The sequence below is a fragment of the Xiphias gladius genome, chromosome 6 (assembly GCF_016859285.1).
Source record: "Xiphias gladius isolate SHS-SW01 ecotype Sanya breed wild chromosome 6, ASM1685928v1, whole genome shotgun sequence".
NCBI lineage: Eukaryota > Metazoa > Chordata > Actinopteri > Istiophoriformes > Xiphiidae > Xiphias > Xiphias gladius.
In genome coordinates this window covers 14,816,812-14,828,349 of record NC_053405.1, presented here as the reverse complement: position 1 = coordinate 14,828,349, position 11,538 = coordinate 14,816,812, and the positions used below count along the sequence as shown (strand labels likewise).

Genomic DNA, 11,538 nt, shown 5'->3' with positions numbered 1-11,538 from the left:
GTCCGCCTTGCATTTCATCCCTGCTACAGCCTGCACCATGACATGGAAGAGTTAAAAAACATGTGCATAGATGCTGGCTGTGTTGTGACAGGTTTTCTCTCAAATTGCCCAATCCAATTTGGGAGTTAAACTGTTTAAGAGTGTTAAACCTATTTATTGCAATAACAACAGTGCTTTGAGCATAAAATTGAAGCAGTTACCCTTAAGAAGTATAGTAGTAAGTGAGCAGCTCTTCTCAACGAATGATGAATATAGATGTTGATTCAGTGTGAATACAGTAGCATAATGAATTAGGTTGCATGCGTTTTTCCATACAGTAGGTGAAGTGTGAGTGGGAGTTTTTTATATTGGCCTGCAGAAGCTGGCACACGCCAGGAGATCCGGTAGTTATTGCTTGAGGCTTCCCTCCGGCAAGCGCCAATGAGTTTAACAGACGAATGTAAGTTTTAGTGATGAGATGGAGTCTCTCTGCAGCATAGGAACTGAACACAAAAAAACAATGTACCTGTTGACTGAGAAACAATGTGTAACTCATACCATTTCACAAGAATGTGTTATACTATCAAAAACTATAACAATGGATATTTCCAATGTGTAATGTACTGCATGTATTGGAAATATGGAAATATTCCTAATTATTATTATTACAAATATTCCTACACGTCAGGGAATAATATTAGACAGATAGAGAGCTAAACTATTAACTCTGACTAATTATTTTACCTAAAAAATGGCAAGTTGTAAAGGTCTCTAATTTATCTAAATATATTCTCTTTCATTCCTGTCAGACAGAACAGTCACTTGCATCACAATGTAGCTCTACTGGCCGCAAGATGAAAATGTGTTCATCTTAAAGGATGATTTAAATTTTTTTATTTTTGTGTTTGGAGGAAACCAAAACCTGAATAAATAGTAAAGAAGTCAATGGCTTTTGTTTTGTGTCCTACAGTAGCTCAGGTTTTTAAAATCATGAGAGTGTGCGGCTCAAATCTCATTGAATATTGAGATGAAAGTGCCTGCACAAAGGGTTATTGTTATTCAAAGGCAAGCATTTCAACAAGTCCAGTTGCCTTTGCATAGCACTTACAGAGTATCAAACCAAATTAATTTTTTTCACTGTTTAAATACTTTAAAAGCAATGGAAGAGACTACATATATTTGCCATACTATACCTCACTGCTGCTCATTGTGTAGCTGTAGTCCAGCTCAAAACCCTGAAGAGGGCAGAAGGAGGAACTTTCATATGTATTATTATTTTTTTTAAATTTCATCTTGACTTCTCAAGTAAAAGATTTTAGTACCCCAAATCCTCCTGAGTTAAGTATCTGTAGAATACCAACAGAGATTCCTAAGAGCTCACAGAGCTGTTTTTTGATATGTTTCAATGGGTGTAGTCTTAGTCTAGACTTATTTGGTGTATTTGTACTGTCAGTTCAAAAGTCTTAATGCATAACATGCAAGAGTCTTAATGGGTATTTCAAGATTCAACCATCCTCATGTTTTTGTTAGGATATTTCTTATTCTGATTTCAAGGGTTTTTGCAGGTCTCACCTTCAAACCCAGTCAGAGAATTAGCTGTTCCCCCTTGAGGTAAATTGGAACTCTATATACTAGCGGGGAATGGTTTATTTCATCTTTTTTCTGAGCCCGTTGCTCTCATCCTTTTTTCATTTGAAATCCTGCATCTGGTAATTTCATAATTATGGGAGGGGATTATAACGAAGGCAGCTGGAGCTGCAGGTTAATTGGATTTTTCACCTCAGCGGGACCGGATCTAAGTCGCCCATGGGCCACAAATATGCACATTTGAAGTTGAGGACAGGACAAAAGAGGCTTGGGAAGAAAAGAGTGAGCATTTAAAGGGTCCCCTTTGACTTCAAGAGTTTGGGAACTTACTTTTGCACTGCCAGTTACTGTTTGTGGCTTGAGAGGTTTTCCTTTGCTTGGACACAATTGCTTTCATCCACGTTGATGGCATCTATAATTGGCACTGTTTTCTGTTCACAGGAAATACTGCTACAGAAGCTATTGCAGCCGCTATTGATAACCTCAGAGAAATCCCCATAGGTTCGAAATGGAACTTCTTGAACTGAACTTTCCACAAATACATGAATGTAGACTTGTAAGAACAGTCATAGCACTCTTCTATTTTTGAAAAAAATATTGAATTATTTGGGTTGGAGGATTTTAAAATATACATGAACATTTATTTGTTTGTTTGTAAATGTGGGGATTTAGAATCAAAATGTCGCAGAAGTGGTGATAATCTTTAGTTAAAGAAGTACATGATTATTATTTAAGTTGATTAAGCTGGTCACAGTTGATCTTAAACAGATAATTAGTTAATTACATGTTTATTAAATCTCTGTGTGACCAAACTACCAAGTGCTTTTAGGAAAAGCTTGATTGTTTTCTATCTCCTGGAGAGGACACAGAGACATTTGAGAGACCTTAAGTGCATTTTGGGATTTGTAAAAAACATGTCAAGCATTTCATCAACAGGAAAATCTCTTTCATGCAACTGGATCATATATTATGAAATTCCTAGGATCCTTCTGACTTGACAATCACAAATATCCGTGTCACACATTAGTCTCATGCCTCTGTTTCGCCCCCCCCTCCCCGATTCTGCTGACAGTATTCTCTAACTCTGTTTCCAGGGGCAGAAGTGATCCTCTGTGGAGGCATCTAAGATCTCAGCCACTCAGCTCCTGGCCTGCTTCTGTATCAATGTTTGACAAAGGGTGAACCTCTCTCTGAGCAAAAGATGGGGAATGGGAGAGGCTCTTCCATGGTGAGAAGGCCACACGCAAAGCTACAGGGTGGTGGGTACACATTCCCTGTCAGAGACAAATAGCCAATCCAAGATCGTATTTCCCTGCCCTTAATAATGAAAATAAACCTGCTTACTTGCCAAGTTTATCTGTGTCTAAGGTCACTGTGTTCGAAAAAAACAAACAGTAGTTAGAGAAAGGGGTGAGGAAGGGTTGGCAATTATTTGTTTGCCTACTGAGAGGAGTACCTACTGACTCTTACCATAGAAATATAAGAAATGTGGTTAAGAATCGTGCATTGAGGAGATGTCATTTCTATTTCAGGTAAAAGGAAAAAGCTGGTGAGAGGTGGCTCCAAGAGAGACAAACTTGCAGGTAAGTATAACTTTTGACAAAGAGACAGTGCTTGTAGTGTTTACAGCAGTGAAAATTTTGAAGTTAACGCAGCATTTTGAACACAGGAAAATCATGTTTCTTCTTTGTGTGGGATGAGCCTTCTCAGGTTATTTGTTAACATGGATTGGCTTTTTATAATTACATTTGTTATAATTTACATTACGATTATGTTACTGGTTAACAGAATATTTCTAATTTATAATATATGAAATAAAAAATAAAAAAAGGATTCTTTACACATTACCGGCAGGCCAGAAGGGCTGCAGCTATGGCAGTTGTGGATGCAAAAATCCGGGTGTGGGAGGACTTCGGGGAGGCAATGGAGAAAGACTTGTGGTTGGCCTCAAGAAAGTTCTGGCATTTCCGGCGTCTCAGGAAGGGAAAACAGGGCTTGGGCCAGGCAGTTTTATGGAGGGAAGAACTGCTGACTCCGACTGGGTATATCGTTGGGCTGTGGAAGGAACGCTTTGGGGAACTCCTGAACCCGACCAACATGTCCTCTGAGGAGGAGGCAGACTTTGAGGACTTCTTAACAGAGGCCTCTGAGGTAGTTAAGAAGCTTCTCAATGGCAAGGCACCCTGAGATGCTGGACATTGTTGGGTTGTTTTAGCTGACACACCTGTTCAACGTCACATGGAGGTTGCAGACAGTGCCTGTGGACTGGCAGACTGGATGGTGGTTGCTTTTTTTAAAAAGGGGGACTGGAAGGTTTGCTCGGATTATTGGGGTATCACACTGCTCAGCCTCCTGAGCAAAGCTTATGCCAGGGTGCTGGGAAGGTTGACCAACAGTTGAACGACTCTTTACCCTTGCAAAACTACTTTAGGGGGTTTGAAAAACATGGGAGTTTGACCATCCAGTCTGTATGTGCTTTGTGGACTTGTGAGGGGTACTGCGGGAACATGGGGATCTGTTACTATGAGCCAGTTGGTCCCTATATAACTAGAGTGAGAGCTGTGTGTTGGCCTGCCCCAGGGTTGTCCTTTGTCACCAATCTTGTCCTTTTCATGGACAAGATTTCAAGGCGTAACCAGGGGGAGGAGAATGTCCGGTTTGGGGACCTCAGAATTGTGTCTCTGCTATTTGTAGATTACGTGGTTTTGTTGGCTTCCTCAGACCGTCACCTTCAGCCTGCACTGGGTTGGTTTACAGCCAAGTGTAAAGCGGCTGGGATGAGAGTCAGCACCTCTAAGTCTGAGGCCACGGTTCTCTGCAGGGAAATGCGGAATTGCTCCCCTCGGACTGGGAAAGAGTGTCTGCCCCAAGTGAAGGAGTGTAAGTATCTCAGGGTTTTGTTTACGAGTGAAGGTAGGATGGAGCAGGAGATTGACAGGCTGATCAGTAGTAAAACGGGTGATGTACCAGACCATTGTGGTGAAGATGGAGCTGAACAATCGATCTACGATCGGACCCTCACCTATGGTCATGAGCTTTGGGTAATAATCGAAAGAATGAGATTGCAGATGAAAGTGGTTGAAATGAGTTTCCTCTGTAAGGTGGCTGGGTTCAGCCTTAGAGATAGAGTAAGGAGCTTAGACATCCGGAGGGAGCTGGTGGTAGAGCTGCTGCTCCTTCGTGATGGAAAGGAGCAAGTTAAGGTGGTTCGGGCATCAGATTAGGATGCCTCCCGGGCGCCTTCCATTGGAGGTCTTCTGGGCACGTCCAACTGGTAGGAGACCTCGGGACAGACCCAGAACACGGTGGAGAGATTATATACCTCTAATCTGGCCTGGGAACACTTCGGGATCCTCCAGGAGGAGCTGGAAAATGTTGCTGGGGAGAGTGACATCAGAGCTGCCTTGCTTAACCCTCTGGCACTGCGACCAAACTCCAGATAAATGGCAGAAAATGGATGGATGGATGGATCTTTACAGATTGTGTATTCCAACTTTTAGGGCTCTCACACAGATAAAATGTTGCTGCGTGTTTTACAATGCAGGATGGAAATCAACACAATTTTTCTCTCCTCATTATTATGCACATCACTATGTCTGCCATTTCAACAGTCAACAATCACCTCAACACTTGATTCCTAACTGACATTCAAGGGGTCTTAGTCAATAGTTCTTCTATGACAATTTTTGTAGACTAAGATAATTGCACAAAATGTCACATAATTGTTGAAAAAGTCAAAACAACAGGCAGCCTACACAGCATTATGTGCAACGGCTCTGACATAAAGTGCATTTTTGCTAAGTTCTGAGTCATTTCCTTCGATGCCAAATGGTAAACAGTGCAATTTCCATCTACCCTGCTGAGAGCTGTCACTCTGCCTCAACTGGTGTTATATTAAAATGTGTCATAAATTAGCATTACCTGAGGCATAAACTGCACAGGAACTGAGTGCGGGCTTCAGCGGCAGCAGACATTAATTAGAGCAAATCTGTGTCATAGTCGGACATATTACATGTAATATATTTCTACAACCGCAGCCAAGTGTAACACTGACCTCTTGTTAGGTCCATGGACATGTTTCCACTCCCACACGGCATTAAAGCCAACATCTTACAAGATTTCTATAGTGCCAGGCTTCTTAATGGAACCAGAACTAGTGCTCATTCAATAATATACTAAGTGGACAATGCTGTGAACCAGTGTCATTTTGAACCTTTATTAGTGTTACAACCACACAGAGGAACATTTACAATGCAATTTTCCTACCTGAGTTTCTCATCTTTGAAACACATGGAAAGATTTGGCTTCTCTAACACACATAGTGAAATGAGCTCCCTCTACTCTGCAGTGATTGAATAAAAGCAGAACAAAAAGCAAATAAATCCCCTTGAAAACAAATTCACCAATTACCCTTTCAAGGTGCTCGGGACTTACTTATAACCTGAGTCAAAAGTGTATTTTGTCCATAGCAAAATAATTAAACCTGCTCTCTCAAATAGTACCAAAAACAGAAACCATTAAAAAGCAACTGGCATTTTGACAAAAAATCTCACATTTATTTTATTTGTTAAACAAGTGTTGAACTTTACATCAGTCTTAAGTGATGAGCCCCTTGGTAACATGTTTACATAAAAAACATGAGCTACAGTACAGCATGTAGTATACCAGTGCTGGAAAATATTCACACATTTCCCACGTATCTTTTGGAAAGATTTTAATAAATAAAATGTCCGAACCCAAGCGGAAGAACTACATTTATGATAGAAACTTTATTGTCAAAAGTTGGTTTCAATTCAGTTGCGCTTGCCCGTCACTTTGCTATAACTGTTGAATAAATCTATTTCATTCAGAATTACACAAAGAACTGTGCAATGCATAAATCACTTTAACTGGGTCTTAGCATTCCCATTCTAAGTAATGCCGAATAAACATATTGCAATGGATGGTATCAATGGAACTCATTAAGCAAAAAACACTGTTCACGAGTGGAAAAAGTGATAATGCATCTTTGTAATTTGTTAAATCCTCCCTTCCTTTCATATACCTTTTACGTTCAAATATACTACCATGAATGAAGTGTTGGAACCATAAACACACTGTATAACATATGTGCAACTTCTACACAATAGTCTTTCAAAAGTAAAATTTTTCAATTAAAAGGTTTCTTCATTTTTACGGTTTCCCATGAATTTTTATTTTACACTAGCAATACAACAAAATATATATTTTAGCCATTTTCCTTGACAACAGTTCGATGTACAGTTGAGAAAATATAAGGCCAGGGGCTTGATTGCTAGTGGTTATACAATCCGAACTTTATGTTGGTGAAGAACGAATCTGGGCAACCATGACCTTGTATTCGTTTTTTAACTGTTTGACGAGGAACATTTTACAAACATTGTCCATGTCCTGGTCCACTCTGTTGTTTTGTTTACAATTTAAAAACAAAACAAACAAAAAAAAAAAAAAAAAAAAAAAAAAAAAAAAAAAAAACAGGCTTCAACGAGGATGTTTGTGAGTGTATGTACAACCTTTTGACCGGGAAATTACTGATCAGATGTAGCCGGTAATAATTTTTTTTTTTTTTTTTGGTCTTTTTTTGTTTTCGTACCTTAAATTTTTCTCAGTTATTCAACAGCAGCAGCACATTTAAATACATAGTTGGCTTGTCTCTTAAAACTGAAATTTGACTCTGCGTTTTATGTACAGTCTCATTAAAACTTTGCACTGCCATCGCTGTGCACCAAGTCTGTTGGTCTGCAGAGAAGGTAGGAAGAGTGGCATGTTTGGGGAAAAGGAGATGGCAATGTGGATGGGAGAGGGGAGGTTTGTAAATGGCTAGTGTGTATGACGGGGCATCTAGGCTCTCTTCAAACATAAAACAAACTCTTCCCTTCCCTTCCCTGCTGAGTCCTCAAAGAAGAAAGGGCTGCAAAAGGGCAGGAAGCGGTTTGGGGACGATTTAAATACATTTAAAGGCTTGTCACTAACTGCATCTGTCCTTCCCGTACATCGCCTTCAAGGATGCAGCCCTCTTTAGTAATAGGTATAATGTAACCGTCACTGCTCCCTCGGCCTATCTGGTAATAGGCTTGGAGCTGGTTCCCAGCCCCTAAGTTAGGCATGCTCTTGTAGTAAACGTCCTCATTCTCACTCGTCTTAGAAGGGGACAAGTCCTCCACCACATCGGGGCTGGTCTCTGGGTATGGTGAGTCCCTAAGATTAGGCATACTAGTGTACAAGGAGTCTCTGTTTGGGGATTGCAAACTATCGTCAGGGGTGGTGGGTGTCAGCTGGCTGACAAAAGTATCAACTCCCCCATCGGTCCTCACCTTCTTCTGGGGTGCATACAGAAGGGAGTGAGTCCGCTGGGGGATGAGCGGTGCCTCCAGCTCCTGCTGATGGTGCAGCTCAAGGCCCACTGTGTCACCCATATGCATCAAAGACGAAGCATCAGCTAGGATAGCATCGCCTTCACTGCTGCTGCCGCCTATCACCGTCACCTTGGGCGGAGCCCGCTCCACATGGTGGTGATGGTGGTAATGCGGGGGCTGCTGGTGGTGGGGCGGATGATGTAAACTGGGGTGCTGCTGCTGTTGCTGTTGCTGTTGGTGGCTTTTGTTACAGGCACGCAGGTTGTTGTGTACTAGCTCGGAGATGATCATTTTCTCGAAGGCAGCATCGTCCAGACTGAGGCCGCAGTCTACTACCTGCACACTGTCGCCAAAGTCCCCATTGCGGAGCGAGTAGCTATTATTAAAGTTACCATTTAGCGGTAGAGTATCCATTGCACTCGTATCCCTCACCGCATTGTTCAGTGAGTGCCCTGGAAAGAGAGGAATATGTGAGGGGATTTTGCATTAGTCAACACCATTAACCATGAACGAAACAAACAAAAGTTTAATGCTGTTTAGGATGCAGTTTCACATGGAAAACTCAAGTCAAATTAAGCCATGCCATAAATCTGTTAGTTGGGCACAATCCTTAACATTCAATACACAGGCATGCATTATCTGCAATGTGAAATCATTTTACTCTCTCATATATACATTTTGACTTTCCCTTTTAAAAATTTCTTCAAAATAAGCAGAGCATTATGCGTTTTAGTCTGCCACAAAAGTGACAAAGCAATGAAAAAGATCCCAAACAACATTAAGAAAACAAACTGAAACAGTAATCACCATCACAACACACCGGGCAAAAGTAGATGTCCACAAGTATGAAGCCACAAACGGGCAAGCTACAACACTTACAGGTTTTCTAGCAACTAATAGGTTGAATGTGCCAAGGGAACGAAAAGGACAGAGATGGGAAAAGTTTACATAGACAGGAAAGGGAAAGTAGTCATGTATCAACATAGGACAGCCATCGTTGTTCTCACTACAAGGGGAGCCCACAAGCAGCACTCCACCATCACCACACACAGCAGGTGAAAAGACTCACTTTAGACAACTCACATCATGTCTGTCTGCTCAGGCTATCTGGTCTAAGAGCAGCTGATGTACAAAAGAAAGTAAAATGATTTATTGTAACATGAAGAACAATCACTCAAAAGAACAACAAAACGTAAAGCAAAAGTCTTAACTGCAACTTAGCAAGAGCAAGGGTTCAGCAAATGAAATAAACAAGCATTAAACAGCTTTTACTTTAATGAATTAACTGCCAACAGCTATTTTTTGTTGATATATTTTTTCATTTTTTTGTTTGCGTTGGTACACTTTCTGTCCGTTAGCTGGCAGCTTGTGTACCCAAAGCTGGCAAAGGTCAGAGCTTGCCCGCAGCCCAGCACTTGGCATCCGTCACAGTGACAGTTCCCAGTGAGACCCCGGTCACTAGCAGAACAGCTCAAGAATAACACAGCTGCTGCAGAGGTCGAACACGGTCATGTTAGGAATTTCTGAAAGCATGGAGGTCATGGAAAACAGCAACAAAAGGATAAATATTGGTTATGCCGTGATTGAGAGACGAGATAAAGGAAAAATGTGCTCTGCTATGGCTGACATGCCTCCTTGTAGAACAACAGATGTAAAAATTAAGATGAAGACTAATGGGATATTTCACGGCAACATTTGTTTTTGTCCAGAAAAAGGGAGTGATTGCGATTAAAGCAGGAATGCTATTGGAAATTAGAGGAAAAATGACAAGAAAATTATTATTTTTTTTAAAAAAGAACGGGAAAAATAAACAGCTGCTGCCATGACATCCATGTGTTTATGCCTGTTAGGAAAGGTGTGAGGGGAATACTACGGGACACTGAGACTGCTGAATGCCAAAGGAGGACAGACGTTTTGGGAGAAAAGAAAAGAAAATAAGAAAAAAAGGAGAAAAAAAAGAGAAAGGATAAAGAAACCTTCCTGATAAATGCTCCTTTCTTCCAGAAAAAAGCAAAATATTCTTAGTCTGTTAAAATCACAAATTAAGCAGAAGAGAGAGAGAAGCAGAGTAATGGGCATTTGGGATAAAGCTGTCAGGACTCAAAGATTACGTCAAATGACTATAGAAATCTTTTTTTTCAGATTAGAGCAGAATTTGGGTAGATAATTTTGTGAACCACTTGCTCACTGAGTGTGTGTTAATGGCCTAAAGTAAACCAGTGATTGTGCCGGGGTTTTGGTTGTTTTTAATAAGCATGCTGAAAAAAATTTACATTTGATAGGCAAAGTTAAGTTTTACTCCCATACTTGTCTCTCTGTAGGTCACTAGAGGGAAGCACAGGGGAAAAGCACAAAACATGAAGAAGATGCCATTTCAGTTTCAAGATAGAATAGCACATATAATCACAACACCGTCTTTACAGTGTGATATATGCTTACGTGCCATGCTCAATTGAGATATAGTGATTTTTAAATTAAATAAATAAAAGTTTTTATGTGTATCACCTATTAACAAATAAATCTATACATACTGTAGACAACTTAATTTAAAAGTTACATTAAGTAGATCTGTATTAAGCAACATAGATTTGACTTTTTTTTTTTTTTTTACTTTTGAGGGGAAAATCCCTCTAAAACACACAAAAAGTAACAAATCAACCGATAAATTCAGGACCATAAATCTTAATAATCATACAGTTTATACTACAGCTTCAGGTCTGTTTACATTATCTCAAGGCAGAATGTGCAGTATCTCTTTCCCATCTTAATCATTATGTCCCGTTCTGAGTTTGGATAAGAGAAATATGAGAACACAGAGGCCGGATTGAAACCAACCCCAGAAACCTCTGTCCTACATTACCACGTCCAAATGTTCACACATAGACACACACACATAATGTTTATTGTCTATGTGTAACAGACACACACCATAAGTACTGTATCAAGTATTTGGGAGAGAATGATTCAGAAGGAAAGGCCATACTGCAGAGAATCCTGCCTTTCATTTGGCCTGATGTATATTCAACTGAAGAGACAAAGAGAGAGAGAAAGAAAGGAGGAAAAAGAGAGAGAAGGGGTAAAAGCCTGAATGCATGGTGAAAGTATTAAGTAAGCACACCTGGCGAGTTAAACACTGGAGCCGTGGGGGTGTTACATACGACTGTCTCAGCCAGTAAGGTATTATAAGGGTTGTTAGTGCCTTGTGGTCGAAGAAGAGGATTTGTTAGTAGATAATTCCCGGTCATTCCTGGAGTGGCAAGACAGAAGAGCAGCAGATAAGTTTGGCGTAGTCAGCCAACAGTGACTGAAAGTTTCATGAAGAAAATAATTGAAGAACAGTTTTAGTAAGTGTGTCTTTTGAGGGATGTGGTGTCGTCAAGGGTATCTGGCAAAATCTGGAACTAGGGGGTTTCTTTTAAAGGTGAGAATGCAAAATAAAGTTTGAGAAGCAAACAGGTAGAAGCTACAAACTAGCTCCTTCAAAAATATTTGCAGCCCTTCCTTACATTTAACCACTTTAAGTAGCAGGTTTTTCAGCTTTCAAATTCATTTGTTATGTGAATTGCAGGTCATTAAGAACTTTTTTAAAAATCAACAA

General features: G+C 40.3%; 1 protein-coding gene across 6 annotated transcripts in view; it reads right to left on the bottom strand.

Annotated features, from left to right (window-relative positions):
* Positions 1-7,074: 7,074 nt before the first annotated feature.
* The window catches only part of adgrl2a (adhesion G protein-coupled receptor L2a), a 90,112-nt gene continuing 85,648 nt past the window's right edge, over positions 7,075-11,538 (bottom strand). For 2 of the 6 annotated variants that reach the window (XM_040129101.1, XM_040129104.1), the window contains 4 exons: positions 11,059-11,187; positions 10,248-10,265; positions 9,010-9,062; positions 8,297-8,392 (listed from right to left, as the gene is read on the bottom strand). In XM_040129101.1, the coding sequence (XP_039985035.1) occupies positions 9,025-9,062; positions 10,248-10,265; positions 11,059-11,187 (185 nt within the window). In that variant the 3' untranslated portion in view covers positions 8,297-8,392; positions 9,010-9,024. Of the gene's footprint in view, positions 8,393-9,009; positions 9,063-10,247; positions 10,266-11,058; positions 11,188-11,538 lie in introns of those variants that run through there. The other 4 variants (XM_040129102.1, XM_040129106.1, XM_040129105.1 and 1 more) reach the window with 4 other exon arrangements.